Source organism: Necator americanus, chromosome X (genome assembly GCF_031761385.1).
Source record: "Necator americanus strain Aroian chromosome X, whole genome shotgun sequence".
Lineage (NCBI taxonomy): Eukaryota > Metazoa > Nematoda > Chromadorea > Rhabditida > Ancylostomatidae > Necator > Necator americanus.
This window is the reverse complement of record NC_087376.1, coordinates 1,437,788-1,455,572: the sequence shown is the minus strand read 5'-3', so window position 1 is coordinate 1,455,572 and position 17,785 is coordinate 1,437,788. Positions and strand designations below refer to the sequence as shown.

The 17,785-nt window shown below is 42.6% G+C and overlaps 2 protein-coding genes across 2 annotated transcripts; one reads left to right on the top strand and one right to left on the bottom strand.

Annotated features, from left to right (window-relative positions):
• Nucleotides 1-944: 944 nt before the first annotated feature.
• On the bottom strand, nt 945-17,698 carry RB195_021192 (uncharacterized protein; the record flags this gene model as incomplete). The annotated part of the gene is made up of 20 exons (XM_064207805.1): nt 945-1,113; nt 1,910-2,068; nt 2,136-2,298; nt 2,354-2,480; nt 2,541-2,609; nt 2,675-2,764; nt 2,833-2,906; nt 2,973-3,065; nt 3,120-3,223; nt 3,288-3,367; nt 3,445-3,537; nt 3,593-3,688; nt 3,755-3,811; nt 3,882-3,956; nt 4,032-4,130; nt 4,193-4,282; nt 4,339-4,461; nt 4,697-4,794; nt 4,860-4,929; nt 17,552-17,698. The coding sequence occupies 20 exons, from the start codon at nt 17,696-17,698 to the stop codon at nt 945-947; spliced, it is 2,076 nt and encodes a 691-aa protein (XP_064063686.1).
• Nucleotides 10,898-12,193, top strand: RB195_021193 (uncharacterized protein; the record flags this gene model as incomplete). Its single annotated transcript, XM_064207806.1, has 2 exons — nt 10,898-11,141; nt 11,967-12,193. The coding sequence occupies 2 exons, from the start codon at nt 10,898-10,900 to the stop codon at nt 12,191-12,193; spliced, it is 471 nt and encodes a 156-aa protein (XP_064063687.1).
• Nucleotides 17,699-17,785: the final 87 nt, after the last annotated feature.

The window sequence follows — 17,785 nt, the reverse complement described above, 5'->3', positions numbered from 1 at the left end:
GTACACTTTCTGAAGAGTGATGAAAAGTAAACAATAATAGTAATAATAATAATAGTATAAAAAAACACAATTTCCCAATCACGAATCTAATTGCACTATAGATAAAGAGAATGTTATAGGTGGGGTTGATGCTGGAGCAGAGCGGAAATATTAAAGAAAAACAAAGTGTAGACGAACGGAAGGAAAACACAACAAGCGCTCTTATTATTATCGAACATTATAATTTAAAAAAGAATATTAGGACATAAGGTCGAGATAAACTCAGTGGAGGTAGATTGTAGAGAGGTTTTTTAGAAATAAACCGGGCCATGAAAGGTCGAAACGACAAATAATTTCTTTTGTGCTCGCCTTGTTTTGAAATATGGAAATTATAGAAGATTTTTACGTAATTCCGTAATTATTCTAGCGTAACCGGTGTCAGACACTCGACTAATATACAACGTAAATACTATGAAAATGATCGACTAACCACATACTTTCGGGAGGGTCACGCGCAGTGAAAATAAAGTGGAAAGAACAAAAAAAAAAGAAGGAAACAGAAAAAAACTACGAATCACAAAGATGGATGAGGTATTAACATATGATTACGACATCGTAGCAAGAAGAGGAGATAGTTTATAAAATAATACAAACATAACCAGGACCTCCTTTTTCCACATAAAACGTGGTGATGAAAAAAAAAATGTAAATGACACATCCTATGTGAGGAGAACGCACGTGCCACCTCGACCAGAGGGGACGTGCACAAGCATCACGGGGATAATAAGAATAAAACTGGATACAGTAGGCTGACAAAATAGACAAATCACGTAATAAAAATGGATGACACATGAGTTGGATGTAAATAAGAGGGTGGATATACGCGAGTGAGTGAGTGCATTTGTGCATGAAGGTGGTGTAAAGGTGGAAGAGGAGCACGTCTTACGAACTCATCAACGTCGATCCTATTCGACTTTGAAGAACTCACGCGGTAGAGGTTCAGCCTCGCTCGTGTTCACTGTGCCCAAAAAGAGCATACCGCACGAGGCAGAGATTTCTCGCAGCATACGAAGCGCCGTCGGAAGTTGCTCATTCAATTTGTGCGCATCGTCTCCGTAAAGTGATTCCAGATATCTGCAACAGAGAACGTTGAGATTTCCCGTCTCATCAAAAAATAATAATCGAAAAAGGAAACGGAAATTTCAACGGCTGACTCTTCGTGGATTAACGGATCAGCAAAAGATGGAGTCGCAAACGCTTCGTAAGAGATGCTTTACTTCCTTAGCAGGGAGGAAAAAATATCAACAAAGATCGCAGCAAAACACAACGCAAAATGTTCATCCAGTGTTTGTCATATTTTATCCTGGAGACCGAGTCCAACATTTTTTCAGTTCCGCAGCTGTGAGCTGGCTGGTTTGAAGGAATTTTCACGGATCAAGTGCAAAGTTGTATTAAATAAATAAGGAGGACCATAGATATCAAGTAGTATAAAACTTATTCGTCCCGCTCCATCTTGGCGGTGAAATTGGTCAAATTAAAAAAAAAAATCGAACGGAAATGGATCCAGCATGGAAATTTCGCTAGACGATTCCAGAATTCCAGATAGTGATTTGATGAGAAGGATGGAAAGAAAGAATGAGGTAAAGTGGATCGATTAGTATGAAAATGATGGTTAGTGGAAGGACCGCGGATGGTGAACATCAATCAAAAGGGTTCCGATGTGACTGATAGAAATATGCGATCGGGCAATACATCCCAATACAATAACGGTAATTTTTTCGAATTTGATTGAATTGAAGTTATTTTGACTTGATACTATGAAAGAAATACTTAGGAACATAGATGATGATGAGAAAAGGCACATTTCTACTGAAATTGAGAAAACATTACTATAGTTGTTCAAGGTTTTTTCAAAAAAAAAGAACCATACCTGTTCAGGAGGGCGCAGAATTGCTCATGATGTCTGGCAATAATCCTACGATCTTCTGGATCGGTGATGCAATCTCTTGGTGAAAACAATACGATAAGCATAATCATAGAGATCACCAAATCGTTACTGCGAATATCCTCGTGGAAGATTTTAAAGAATCTGAAAGTGGTCTGTTAGATTTCAAAAATAAACAAAAAAAATAAATCGAACTATAGACTCGACTCACTGAAGGAAGCGCATCTTCTGCTCGGATCTGACATCGGCGTTTAGTTGGTCGAACATATTGATGGATACTTCACAGCTTTCTTTCAGTGTTGGTGTTGTCCACGATCCAGAACTGCTATCGAAGCGTCGTACACCACGAACGGTGAGCATTTCGATCATTCCTCCTCAAAATTAGAAAATATGCTACTATTTATTATAAGTGTGGAGGTGAGCATAAACCTTTCAGAAGCGCAAATTTCCCATCCTGACTGAGGTCATTAAATGCTGGTAATTTTTTGGCCATCTTCACAAATCGGCGCATTGTCACATCCATGATGTTCATTATATCAGCCGGAGACTTCTCATTCTTGATTATATCAAATTACAAACTTTTCTACTATGCCAACCAAATATTTTTCCTCTTCACCTTCAGGAACGAGGTCTTTTGGCGTCCCTGCTCCATTGGATCGTTCATACCTTTAAAAGCTTCCTGAATCTGAAATACAAAACATTTCATTTGTAAAGTTGCTGGCTCAGCATCAGGATTTTCCAGATGCGTACCAAGTCGAGTGCTTGCAATTCTGCCGCATTCAACTGATAGCTAAGCCTCTTGTCTGAGGAGGAGGATAATGACGTTCCAGATGTTTCCGCCTGCGAAAAGCAACATTCCACTAGACAAAAATCTGCAATAGTTGATCATATCGTGCAATTCAGTTTACCTCATGAGGTAGATTGGCAGAGCTCGTGGAAGTCGACGACGTGACACCAACGGACGCGGACGCGGAGTGGTCATCTGGACTATCAATCTTCAAGGCATCCTCGATTGTATTGTGGAAGAACATATTCATCTTCTCCAGACCTTCTTCGTAGTTACTGCTGGTGAACGACGCCTTCGGTAGATCGCCACTTGAAGCCGCTCCAAGATCCGTGTACGTAGGTATGCCTGAATCCACTAAAATCTAATCCTTATTAACAGTAGGTGAAATGACTATTATTGTGATTGTACCTGCCCGAATCTGCGAAATATTGTGAACCGGTAACATTTGACTGGACGGTGATTGGAATGGCCTTGGTTGAGGTGCCACCAACTCCGACGGTGAATACGCTGGTCTGAATGAGGGGAAAAAATTTCAAAAGGGGAAAAAATACTGGCGAATCATCTTGAACGATTTACCTCTTCGAAAGAGGTTCATCCTCGCCGGGACGTGTGGCGCGTTGAACCAGGCTATGGTATTCGTCCATCGAAATGATGACCTACAGTAGGAAAGGAAGTGAGAAGAAGTACGAATAAAATTTGCATCTATGCACTACATGTATGAGGTAGTGCTCACTTGACGCGATGGATCCACCACCTTATTACCGGACATCGTTGCCTGTGGTAACTGTGAACGAAGGCGTTGTTGCATCATCATGTTTGACTCGTACTGTAACGGAAAACACTGATCCAGAATCACGTTCCAGAAAATATAATTAACTTACTGCATCTGGACTTCCTTGACTCCCCGCCATTAAGCCCAACGGACGTGATGGAGGTGAATCGGAGGCGCCAGATCCGGCAGGACTCATAAGCGGGTACTGAAATTATGTGGGGCCTTTGAAATCAACTAGAGAAGACAGAGAAATTTCAGGAATGACACGAACTTGTCCAGCTGGGCTTACCAACGGCGGCATCCCTCCTCGACCGCTGAGGGCTCCGAGCTGAAACTGTAGTGCAATACTGAGGTCATCGTAACAATCAGGTAAGAAAACGTTTTGAACACAAATAAACCTGCGCGTCGACCATCGGTGAGATCGACAACGGGGACGTCATTGCCTTTACAGCTGCATGTTGTCGTGCCAACTCCTGAATCGAACGTTGTTCGTGTCCTTTCTTTCATCTTTTGATTCTGGATATCTTTCCAATTCTATTATATTTTACCTGTTTTTGTCTTTGCTGATTCGCCATATTATTAAGGCGAGAATTTTTCCTTCGTCGTAGTTGTTCCTCATTTAATATCCACTCTTTTTTCATTCCCACCTACAAACAGAAAATTTTTATAAGAACACTTTATGATTCACCTGCTAAGAGGAATTGCGTACCGCAAAACATTTCCGCAATCGACATTTTTGACAAAAGCGCCTACTGACGGCGTTAATTTCACAGTCTTCCGAGTAAGGACACTTGAATTCCTGGAAAAAAATTGTCTTAGAGTGTTTTAGGAAATGTTTTGAAGGTACCATCGTACCTTTGGCCGAAGTGCGTTGCGACGGAAGAACGCCTTGCATGACTCGCATGTGATGACGTTAAAATTATAACCGGTAGCGTGGTCGCCACACACTCTGCACGTCTTCTGCCTACGTCGTGCTTCCTGGAAAAAAAAGAGAAGTGCTCAAAAATGTAGCATTTTTCCGAATGCATCCCAATGATCACATCCACAAATTCGGCGAAAATCAATTAAAGGTTCAACGAGTGGGAATACCAACGTATGCAATATATCAAAACAAAAAGTAACTTTGATTGATTTTTCTTCTCTCATTGATTTATAAACATCTTCTTATCATCAATAACGAACGGAGAGAAATTTTATATGCGACTCAACTCACCCCATCACTGTTGGGATCGATACCACTTGCATCTGGAGAAGCGCATGCAGCAGCCATGCCTTCCTCCATTTTTGCAGGAGTTAAGGCAGGATTAAAACCTGGAACTAAGGCTAATCACTACTGATTCTGTATGAGAAAATTCAGCGTACAATTCGATTCTCACCGTTCATCAGTTGTCCACTGAGAGATGGAGGCGAATGTATGACCGGATCGTCCGGTGTGCTCATCTGCGGCTAGAATACGAAAAATATTCAAATATCTACATTCTGTGCATTTTTTTCTAGCAAAATTGTAATCAATCATTCAATCAATCAGTCAATCAATCAATCATTTTCTCACATCCTCTATGTGGTGATTAACTTAGTAATTTAGGATAGCTCGTCTGGCATGTAAAAACTTCTGGACGAGTTCGGCAACCGTTAAGACCAACTATTCAGATTACATTGTCATGTCATGCGAAACAAATAATAATTTTCTACGGGAATAAGGAAGTAGCGGATTCATAATACAAATGAGAACACTGTAGGACGACAGCGCAACTAACGACGATGACACGGACGGTCTCACGGTCTTTAGGATCACAATCCAGGTCCGCTTCCAAATGAATAATTTGAAGGAAGGGACAAATAGTTGGTTGTAACCCATCAACGCTGCACTATAAAACGTCCATGAAATGTCAGAAACGTCGATCAATCGTTGACTGATCACATAATGCTCTACGGAAGAAGCATAACAATAGAAAAGCGACTAAGGAAAACGAAAATTAGTTTCATTCTACGCTTCGATCTGGACAATTAGATCCACACCAGGGCCATTAATCAGGGGAAAAAAGTCTGGAAGAGCAAAATTAATAGAGGCCAACTTTATTCGGTTCCTTTTCTGGGGAAATAACACTTTCAAGACCACTATTAGTGATTAAAACTAAGGATTTGATTTATTTGTCGAATTCTACTCACCTTGCCATAAAACTTATTTAGCATACTCCAATTGAGGTAGTTCTGTGAGGAGAGAAGGTTGTTAACGTCCACCATAATAATTAGGGTGACGAATAAATGAAGTGTGTTTAGCGCTGGACGCGACTTGTCACGACCTTCGCTGTTGCGAGAGCAGAGCTTTAGTGCTGATCGCTGAACCTCAGCTGCTTCACCATTCCGAAGCCCTCAAACGTCCGAAATCTAACGGCACCGGAAGACGACGACGACGACGACGACGGCAACGATACGCACACACACACACAACACACACAAACAATGTAGACGATGTGATATACACGCGAAGTGCTCAAAGATCTTTACGGAAAGAGGAAGCAGATTGAGGGAAATGAGGCAGTAGTATTGACGAGGCTTGAGGCGAGAATCAGTAGACAGGAGGCAACGATTACACGAGAGAAGAACATAACACAGCATAAGCGAAGCTTAGAATAGATTCAGGATTGAAACAGGAACGATTGCAATCAGGATATTCAGAATTATTGGACATCGAGGAGGAGGGCAATCCAATCGGAATGCCTCGAAACCATCGTGACTAAGTACATGTGTCATGGCTAGCAGCTGTCATTTTCCTTACTATATCCAAAATATCAACTAGTATTCTTGTCTCCAACTTTTTATACATAATGTAAGGCCGAATGGATTCATTTTTTTTTATGCTGATTTTGATAGTATAACGCCTTATTTATGCGTTCATATCGTACTGCATAGAGCACTAATGAGCATATACGTAGAAAATGCAAAGGTGGGACGGCGTTACATGTTACCGTAGCGACAGTTATTCGCAACTAGCACCCCATCAACTCAGCAATCGTGCACAATAACAATACAAGCGAAGCTGCAATTCCTCTCGTTTTTTTTTTGTCGCTCTCGCTCCTGCATTCCGTGTGTTCCCTGTGCCAAACACCCTAGCGAACTCTCTCAATTGAAAATAACTGCGACATAAGAAGTATGAGAGAGAGATCAATGAGAGCACACCGTTGCAGCGCAGACAAACAAGCATAAAACGAAGAGAAAAAAAAAAGAAGAAACAAAAGAGAAAGAAGCCAAAGAGATACGTGAAAGGAAGAGATGATGGAGCGCAGAGAGTGAGGGCATCTCAAGGACTCGCATGGATGGCGGCGCATGCTTGGCTGGTTGTGTTGCGAATCATCGTTTTTAGCCGTTCGTTCGGTTGCGCAGCGCGTTCGTGAACGACCTTCATTCAGCGAAAAACCTTGAACAACGCCATATAGTTAACGTGTCCTATTAAAATACGAGCACAGCGCAGTAGCGAACGAACGAACGCATAGATAGGTCGAATACAGCAATGACCGAGGTCAGCCATCCACAAATGAACACGTAAAAATAAGTGTATCGAGTCAATCGTCAATTAAAAAAAAAACCCCCCTCGTCCCTGCCAGAAAAATCTTACACTTTGACCATTATGTCATGGACTTCCACGCCTCATCCGATTTCTCAGAGAAAAATTCATTCGGTTAATGACGGGAAAAAAGATCATCTCACAGCTGGAAATGACGAGCTATTCCTAGCTTATCTACATGCCGCTAGAGTTTAGAATTTAGCATAACTTTGAAAATAAAAGAAAAATCTCACGTAAACAAGTCCCGTTGACTTCAAAAACACTACTTTCTTTCAGTACTTTCCAGTGATTGTCGCAAAATCTCATCAAAAAAATTATTTTTGAAATTATAATGATTTCATTTTGCAGACTACATGTTAAAATATCACTCTAATATATTGTGAAAGGAATAAATAAATGTCTCAACGTCTCAAGGAAGAAGAGAACGGAATGGCTCTTGTAGGATAGGCGGCTCAAAGTGAAATGTTCCAGAAACTTGGATAGAATATTAGTTCCAGCAAGAACTAGTTTAAAAAAGGGACGTAATTGCATTTATATTGGAAAGTGATGCTGCAATTTAGAGCACTTCGGCCAAGATCCACGCTAAAGAGTCGTCATATTTCTTGAGGTTCATCCTTTTCCGTGACCGAACCTCGTTTTGGTGGGAAGTGCTAATTAAGTTCTACTGCTTCAATACAGGTAATTAGAGGTTGAAGCAATCCAAGAGTTTTAACGCACATTTTCTCACTGATTCGAAACATGTCCGGAATTCTTTTGGCGAAGAACCAGAGCTGGGATCTATGATTACGTGTTTCTTATTGTTCCTTCCGTTTGCTTTTCATGAGTAATCAGGGAAGGCAGAGGCAACAAAACCGAATGTGTTGTGACGTCGGGAAGAAAGCACGCTCTTTCGCATTGAACGAGATCCACACATGTGGTCGTCGTCCAAGAAGGAAATGAGGAGAGCAGAGCTGGGATGGCTGTGTTGGCGGCGGCGGCGAACAGTGAGCGCGAACGGGCGGCCGAGCGCGAACCGCTCAACAACCACGGCGATGCCAGAGGTCTATGAAACTACCGTATACTTCTAGGATGTTATTCTGCGTTCAGGCAAAAACAACTCACCATGGAGCAACGTAGGGGAGGAGGAAAACACACACGCACCACACATGCTCCACAATAACAACACAGCTGAAAGGATCGGAGAACAGCTTGCAGAGAGACCGCTGACGAAGTGGAGGCGCAGTACCAACATTAGGTTGAAAACACCGGACGAAATTAACAAACGAACGCGTGTTTTCGCATTCAGCCATCCGTCGCATGTGTGCCAGGAAGTTCGCGACGTTGCAGTTCACCCTTCGGGACTCTGTTCAGCGGAATCAACGCCAGCGTGTCAACGTTCACTGAATCTCGGCGGGAAGGAGACATGGGAAAGAAACGCTCGAAGAGACCAGAGAGGAACCTCCTAGACGGAGTGTTTCTGGAAACGCACGTGAGCAGAAAGGAAATGATTCGCTGTCAGACCTGAGCAGACATACTTCGTTCTACGACAAAATGACGGAAGGGAACCACCACAAAGCAAGCACTCAAGCAATCTCTGATGCGAACTTTGCCAACGCTGTAGATTGCTACGATCGTTTCGTCCAGGAAAAGCTGATATCACCGCCGTCGTCTTCATATCCGGCCTATGAAAGGGAAAAGAGTGCACTATAAGGCGGGGAAGGCTAAGAAATGGGAAAATAAGGGCCAAAAAGAAGCTTTCCGAAGATAGGCGAAATAAAAACAATAACAACATCGTTTCGATCCATCCGAAAGTATAATCAACTAATCTTTAATCTCAATCTTTTGTTATTATTCATAAGAAATGTTAGTTTTATTTAATTCTACTAAAACAAGATATTATGAGAACGCAAAAGCGATCAGAGCAACCTCTTTTGAAACGCAGAAAAAAATGTTCTGGTGAGGGCATATACTTACTGGCTGAGGCAAAAAAGGGGCACGCCCCCGTTCACATGGTACACGTTCGCATTTTTCACGCCCTTCGAGAACTTATAACTACATCAAAACCTCACAACGGCGAGAAAATAAGCTGAAGAGGAGGAGAACAATTCCAAGAAGGGCGACGAAAGTACCAATGATGATTTCAAAAGAAAATCCTCAATAACCAACACGGAACAAGAAGCATGAGTTCAGTGCAGTCTGGTACACATGTTGATGATGTGTTTTTTTTTTTCGGATGCACTCTTTTTATACGTTTTTTTTCTGCATAAAAAAGATGTTTCCAGAAGAAAGTGATAGAATGCTGGTAAGTTTACTGAGATTATTTCGATGTATTTCGTTCTGTAAGGACAAAGAACCCTCCTAACGTATGTTATGCAGACTTTCCGGACCAAAAGGAATTCCTACAACCCCCACAATATTTCTATTCTCACCACACTTTCAGATGTGCATGTGTGTGTCGTTCAAGTTGCGTTGTTACCCCCGTTCGAGCGTTGGCGCGTTAACCGAGGACAGTGGAACACACTCGCGATTTGATTGGTCTTGAGCGGATGGCAGCGGTCCCGCCCACTTTGGCCGGGACTACGGTAGTGCTCATGTTATTCCCGAGATTACATACACGCGGACGAAAACAGGATTGATGACGGCAACCACGCAAGGGACAAGCTCTCAAAACAACCTCAGACAGTGGCATAACGCTAATACGAAGAGATTATCGCCGCTTGTGGGCTCGATGAGATAAGTACCAAAAATCATACGAGGAACTTCACAGAGGAAGAAAAACGTGTTAAGCATCCGTGAGCACAAGCAAAACCATACGAAAAAAAAAGACGTGGAAAAAATCGAAGTATGTGAATGTCTGCTTAGAAACTCAAAATACTCAGCGGATCCATGGAATTAAACACAACAAAACTTAATAGGACATAAGCGATGCGGCTACGTGTAACTCTCGTTTTTACCACCAACAGGAAAGATAATCGTGATGAAAGAGAGGGCACTAGTAACAGCTCTACACCATTATCACACAAGAGTACGTGGATCAGAAAGATCACATGAACTCCGGCTGGCAAAATATACATTTAATTAGGGATGAAACGCACAAACAAAAGTGCAAACTTAGTTCATCGCTGGTCGTGGCCGCCAGCGGGAAACAAAAGTTACCGTCAACAACTACGGTAGTCTAGGGCTGACGATGAAAAAATCAGCAGTCCGCAGCGTTGGTCGCCGCGCCGAACACCATACAGGCTACACTATCGTTATTGCATATCAACTGAGAATGAAAAGCACCGAAGAGTAAGTGGGACCACCCATTGTCGACCGCTGAATAGGCGCGTAAGAATCGCGGAAAGCGGCAGAAATAAGGCGAAATTAGGTTAGAATCGTCACATCCATTCTCAAAAGATAACTGAGTCCAGACTGTGTTATGTTGTCGAAAAAAAAAAACAGAAAGCAAAAAAACTTGACTGTGAAAGAAAAAAGTGGGTTTTTCTTACGAAACACTTGGAAAAAAAAGAATAATTTCTAGAGAGTCGCTGCTGTACTAAACAAATATGTGGTCCAGACAGTATTCCTGGATGTATAAGTGCACTTTGGAAAATCTAGAAAAAAATCGATTTTTCTTTTTTTTTCTTGTGAAAAAGGGATTTCAGGGTACAGAAGGAAAAGGAAACGTGGCATATTCACGGCTGAAGATGTCTGAAGCAGTTATCGTCATGTTAAAATATGTAAAGTAGTCTCAGTTGATGAAATAAGGCCAAACAAAATCAAATCTTAGATTACATCAAATAATCATTGAAAGCACTAAAAATGGACTGACTGGTTCAAAGTGGAAAAGAAAAGAGCGAAAAAAAGCGCTCTGGGGTACGAGGACGAACGATGAGACGAAAACATCAACAGGGTTGGCACACGAAGAGTGCTGTTGCCAGCGAAAAACAAGTCGAGAATGAGGGATGTGGATGCACCACTTGGATCGCAGAGCGACGAGGCGGACAGACGCACTCGCACACGTGCCGAAGAGCTACGACTCAAACAAAACTGCAACACACATCGGAACGAGGAACGACACCACGACGGCGGCGTCGACGGCGGCGGCGGCCGCCGCCGCCGCTGCGTCAACGAGGTGAAGGAGGGAGCGGCGGAGCGTATCGCGGGGACCGTCGACTCCACCATTCTTAACTATGAACATCATGCAGTCACGTGAAAAGTTCCGAACGAATCGTTTTTTCTTCTCCGATGCTGGAAGCCGTCATCGACCACCGAACGATAGGCCAATGTTAACACAACGACCACAGCACCACAGCAGCATCGCAATGCTGCCATCGATGTTTCATTTCGTTATTTCAACAGAGCAATTGTGAAGTGTAAACAGGGCGTTGGCTACGGTACACACCTAATCGATATTCTGCAGTCCTCCTCCGTCTGTCGTGAAACCAAGCCACACATCCGAACGCATCCATTTCTTCCTTTTTTTCACCGAACAATATGTAGGGAGCCGAAAGACTATTGAATGCTTGTATCCGATACAGTCATCCAGTGAATCGACCACGTAGGTGCTTCGCTAAATTCCCCCTCGAAACTGACGACTAGACTTTTGCCCTTTTGCTGCTGCTCCGAAGAGTGCAGTGGTCAGAAAAAAAAAGTTTGCAAATAAGACCAAACGATTTGAAAGTCATAGAAACAGCGGATGTATGGATAAAAGAGCGGAGTGGTTTTGTTCCGGAGATGATTTTTTATACAGGATAAGCAACAAATTATTCCGTACAATCTGCACAATTAGTATTGTTATCCTTGTTCGCGGAACAAATAGAGTGCAGTAGGGAGTTTTTTCACACGGAAACGCTCGAATTCTATACTTTTTATCGTTCAGGACCATGTGGTAAATTTAAGATGCTAAAGATGAGGTAAGGACACATAGTAAGGTAGGGAGGGACAGCATTCATTGCAGTGCGATGCGAACATTTGGGGGGAAAAAACCACGTAGCGATTTTGCTTGCCCTTTTATGCGTCATCGCTCATTTCTTCACGGGATGTACCGCAATTGTGGATGTTGTTGTTGTTGATGATGATAATGATGATGATTACGATGATGATGATGAGGAGGAGGATGATGACGACGATGGTGGTGGTGGTGGTGGCGAAGGCGGCGGCGATGTGATGGTGGCCGCCGGCTGAATACGTGCAACACAACGACGCAGTCAGCGCACCCGTTCCGACCTTCATTTCTTCTTCCACCCAGTAAATAGTACCAAAAACAACTTACATAGACGTTACTGTAGACATCGTGGTAGAGCATTCTGACAAGTCCTGGGTGCCAGACGGGTGCCACTAACCATAAGAACGCACAAAAAGCCGGTTAGCAGTAGTGGGTAACGAGAGAGTAACATGAACGTTGAGATGGCAGACATTGCAAGGGCGAACGGGCCAGGACGCAGAGGATAGAGGAAAGTGATAACAAACATAGTCTGAGCAGGACAAACCACTGCCGCTCCCCACACACGGATTATGATCCTGCACTCTTGGCCTCGAACCACCTGGAACACGTTCGCATTGCTTGTGCTAACGCGTAAACGTTAACTACGTCCCTTACGTCTACGGTAGCGGTTGCGATGGCGCTTATCGCATACATGGTGCTAGTGTTCGCACTTGAACATGTTTAAACAAACATTCTGCATATCATATTGTTTTTACTGGTCCGCTGAAATTGCGACAATGCGGCAACAGCAAAGAATGCCAACGCGTTTATTGCGCTTTCACTCTTCCCTCATCTCATGCGTAAAAAGTGCGAAACAGAGAGTTCGACCGAATCGATTTTGAGGTGTTTTCGAGGGGAGGGGGAGGAGGCACAGAGAGAGCGGAGGAGAGAAGCACCGTTGCATAGCCAGTGCACGACGACGATGACGCCGACGACGACGCCGACGCCGACAACGCCGGCAGCGCACTCGCGTTCCCATAAAGTGCAATGTTTTGCTCCGACGTCCACAACGAAAACAACTACCCCTCCGTTAAGCGAATTTATCAACTTAGATCATGCAGAGGAGACCCCGCGAAAACACATATCACATAGAATTTGAAGCCGACCAAGTACCACACTCTCGATTTCACTCCAACTCCTCTAACTCCCTCTCTTAATGCTATTAAAAGTGATTAGATGAGAAGCACCGTAAGTGGGTGTGCTGTGACAGGGGAGGAAACCGAAGAGAACAAGAGAATCTTGATCCTTTTACAATGTTTCACTGAGGAGTTCAAGTAAAAAAAAACTCCGAGACCGTTCGAACTTCGTGCATCACACTGTTGGACATATCGTGCAATTTCTGAGAAATTTTTGAGATATTCATCCTATTAAACTATTTCTAACCTTCGAGGACCTCGTATATCTATTCTCACTGAAACAGGAAAGGTTTTTGAAATCGATTCAAAAATTTATAGAATAATATCCAGAGTATCAGCCGAATAGGAGATTATTAGGAATAGCTTGAGGTTTCCAGAGATCCAAGAACAATAGTAGAAGTGATAAATGAAGAGGTTCCAGGTGTTTGAAGCCATCTAGGTATATAAATCTATAGAAAAGAAATCCTTGAAGTGAATTCCCTTACAATCACTCTATTTAAAAACTAGAAATTTTTCTATTCGACATGACTCAATGAAATAAGTCAATTTTGTAGTACAAAAATAAAACAGAATTTTGTAGACGACAATGTAACGCACATCGCGTAACAACAGCAAGGAGAACAATTAGCAAAATGGGGAAACTAAGATGAGATTTTTTCCTCTTCGGATTTTTTTCTCGCTTACTTTTGTTTCCGTATCGGATATCATGGCAACCTAAGACTTTTATGATAGTAATTTCTCTGAGCAAAAATAGAAATCTAATCAAAAAAAAAAATAGATACGGAAGTGGACAAAAAGTTAATGAATCTTTTTTAATGAGGGAAACTATTCTCTGTGAACTTCCGCCTTTCTCTTTGAAGTGCACTAAGAATGACGGAAAATAGCATTCGAAAAGAACGTTCGCGAAGAATTTTATTCAAAAAGAACTCTGATGCAAAGTTTGAAGTGCTGCTTTTTTTTTCTAATCTGAAACCAGTTAGAACTGCAATTGCATTGATGTTGTTCATTTTTATTTGGAAACATAGGATCGCTTAAATATATTCTAGTTGCAGCATTGGTTTTTCTTTTTCTTTCAAAACGACAATTTTTTAGTCATTTATAGTTATGGAAATAGGAAATTTTATAGCGCCTCTCAGAAAAATTTATGAATTAATTTCTTCAAAATGAAGGTATGAAGGCTGGAAATGCTATAGATACGTACATACGAAAGAAATGTTGCAAAAAAAAATAAGGTGTTCTAAAGAAAATCATTTTTGTTAGTGATGGTGAAAAGAAATTTTCTAGCAAAATTTGTTGTGAGTGGAAATTTCGAAGGATAATCTGGAGGATAAAAAAGGATAGACAAATTTCCATATGGTATTTATAAGATTGTTGTGAATGACGTGAGGAAACGATTCACGTTTCATCGTCAGAAGGAGGAGGAGGAGAATCCTAGCGATCTTTGGTAATGATAAAACCGAACAGAATTGTCCTGGTAGCAGCAGCAGGAACAGCAGCAACGAAAACACATAACGATACACACACACACACACACACACATCTATGCACATACAGAGGGCGAATGCTAAATACAAACAATTCACACACACACACACACACACACACAGATGCCAAACGCACACACGTTAACGAACGTGACAATATGTTCGAGCCCGTTCCGTTCGTTCTTGATAGGAGAATATGTTATGCATTGAAAACAATCAACGAAAGCACAGCGGACAGCAGTGCACACAGTATATTTCAGCAAAGAGAGCTGTGAAAAATAATATTCTCTCTCTGTGTGTGCGCTTGTGTGTGTGTGTCGAAGGGGAATGTGAAGAGTTTAGTAGGTGAGTAGCGGACGGGAGGGGAGTGGGGACGTCAAATTCAGGTGATTCTAGAATTCCACGAATAGTTAGTTAGCTGGGCACATAGGCAAGCGGATGAGATTCATGTGATGAGCGATTTCAGCGATATGCGATGAAATATTTGATGATGGATTTTTTTCTTCTTCTTATCTGCTAAATGTCTACAGCTACCTATTAACCTCATAGCGGAACGTTGAGAGGTAAATGCACATTCGATCAACGCCAGGGAACGCTTCGACCCCGCTTTACACCACACACTCGCAAGTTCGTATCGCTTTCGTCTGACCTTCGCTCTCATCATCCCGGTGCCACGCAAAATATAGACTATCAACCACCAACAAATGAACTATTCACTTCTGCTGATCATCATTTTTGCAGCAATTTCAAACGGAACTCGTCAGAGTTTCGTCTCACGATTTTGCGCACATCGAACTTTCCACACAATCAACTATCCAGTTTGCACGACGAAGAATATAGAGAGAATATCATTTTTGTTTCTCTTCGAAGGGAATTGGAAACAGAAATCGACTTAGAGCACTTACATCGACTCAGTTATCTACAGTTCAACATTTAAGCACTGGAAATTCCAAAAGATTCGAACGAGAGGACTTTAAAAAATTCTCGAAGAAATTTCTAGCACTCTACACAAACCTCATCACACACAGATTGAGGATGAGAGTTATAGGTGTCGTTCGCACTCGCTGGTTCGTTCGTTCGTTCGTTCGTTTCGCGGACGCTTGTAGTCATCGCGGTGCTTGGCACTAGTCACCAAAAGGATAAACAATTTGAGACGTGGGACGTGCATCTAGCTGACGACTGATACTATTGTCACATAAAATTAGTAACAAAATTTTACTTGCACTACTACGTGATCGCAAGAACAGCAAATAATCGCAGCTGTACCCATTATCTTTCGATATATTTGCGTTTTCAACACAAAACAAGCGTGCAAGCAGGTGTTTAGGACGATAGAAGTACGCATTTTTATGTGTAGCAAATCACCTCCTCTCATGTGTCACGCTAATTTGAGGAGGTATGAGGAGGCAGGAGTAGTGGAGTAGCGAAGAATTGCTGCCAGCTATTCGAACACGTTTAGTTGTTTAGTTACCGAATATGAAATAAACAGATACACACACACACAGCATGGATCCATGAAATTTCATGGATCCGATCCATGAAAAAACGAGAACGTTCTATAGATGCGAAATGACTGACCGTAAAAACATTTCTGTACATTTGTGTGTAAGTGGCAGTCATATAGTGTGTGTTGAACTGTAGAGGGAGCGATGCGTGGTGGATGGAAGCGGGGGGGGGAAGGGGTGGTCGTCGTTCGTTCGTTCGTTCGTGGTTACGCCTAACGTGTTCCTATTCGGATTCAAGTGCAAAATACGTTCTCTTTCAATATTTCAGCACTTTTCAGCGCTTTCAATAATCATCCATCCTAGAACACATTCAACCTCTTTTCACATGCAGTTCTGGACAACTGCCACCATTATACAACGATATAATGATCAATAACAACCGAGACTGCCGCATGCGACATATTCGCACTTTTAATGACATTTCAACCATATTTTTACTTGTCACAGAATTAATACTATTCCTAAAAATATTTACGTACGGGATTCACTTGCGTATATTCAATATTCGCCTCGATTCGTTCTACGCATTTCAATGCGTTCGAATCCGGACCGTTGTTAGCCGCCAACGCCTTCGCACAGCGTTTTGGCTGTCGTTCCAAGGTTGCCCTTACTGGACGTTTTTGATCGATTCCAACAAAGGGGGAACGGCTGACGGCGGTCTTCGGCCGTTCGCGAAAAAAAAAAACGCGGTCGCAACACTCCGCTCTGCTTCTCCATGAAATAGAGGCTATTTCGTGGACTCCACTTGTTTATCGAAGCTCCCTCGCTATCTCCATACCTTATGCTCTCTCATTCCCTCTCTGTCACATCTCCTCTCGACAGTTATTTTAAAGACGTTACTGTTTGTTTCAAAACTTCTGAAGTGAACAAGTAAAGGAAATAGAAACAACTAAGAAGCAGGGGAAAAAAGCATGACTAGAACTCGAATAAAAAAAGTCCATCATGAGATGGAATTATAACAGTAATAAAAAAAAATATAGAGCCGGTTTAATAAATGACCGAAACGGAAATAATGGGAAGAATTAAATGTGGCACTCACCATTAGCGCCCGTAATATTAGCTCCAACGACATACCGGTGGAATAATATATATGGAACAATTCGAACCGTACCGAACGTGTAAGCAGAGCAACAGGCAAATCAGCGCAGCGTCGAGAGTCGCAGAGAACACCGAGTTCAGTTTTATATATGGGATGTTCCAGTGCTGGCCTTGAGAGACGAACGCATTGTGGTTAGGGTAGCCCAAGGACACGCCACTTTTCGCTTTTGACAGATTTGCTAGCAACATACTGCTATGGGGACCATAACAATGGTGGATATATTGAGGAATGTCCTCGGAAATACGTAAACACACGCACACGTACGCAAGCACTCATCCTTAACTCGCACTGGCTGCACTTTCACTACTGTCGGCAATTTTCGAATACCACCTACCTCGTCATCGACACAAATGTTCGGCGGTGGGGTCATCGTGGTGGTGGTGGTGGTGGTGGTGGAGGTGGTGGTGGTGGCGGTTGTGGCGGTGGTGGCGGTGGCGGTGGTGGCGCTCTGCTCGTCCGGCTCACGTTTCAGCTTCCTCATCGGCGTGGAAGAGTTCGAAATCTCTTGACCCTTTGAACGATGAGCACTGAGCACGCTGGCTTGCGCCGGCGCTCGAGCGACGTCGCT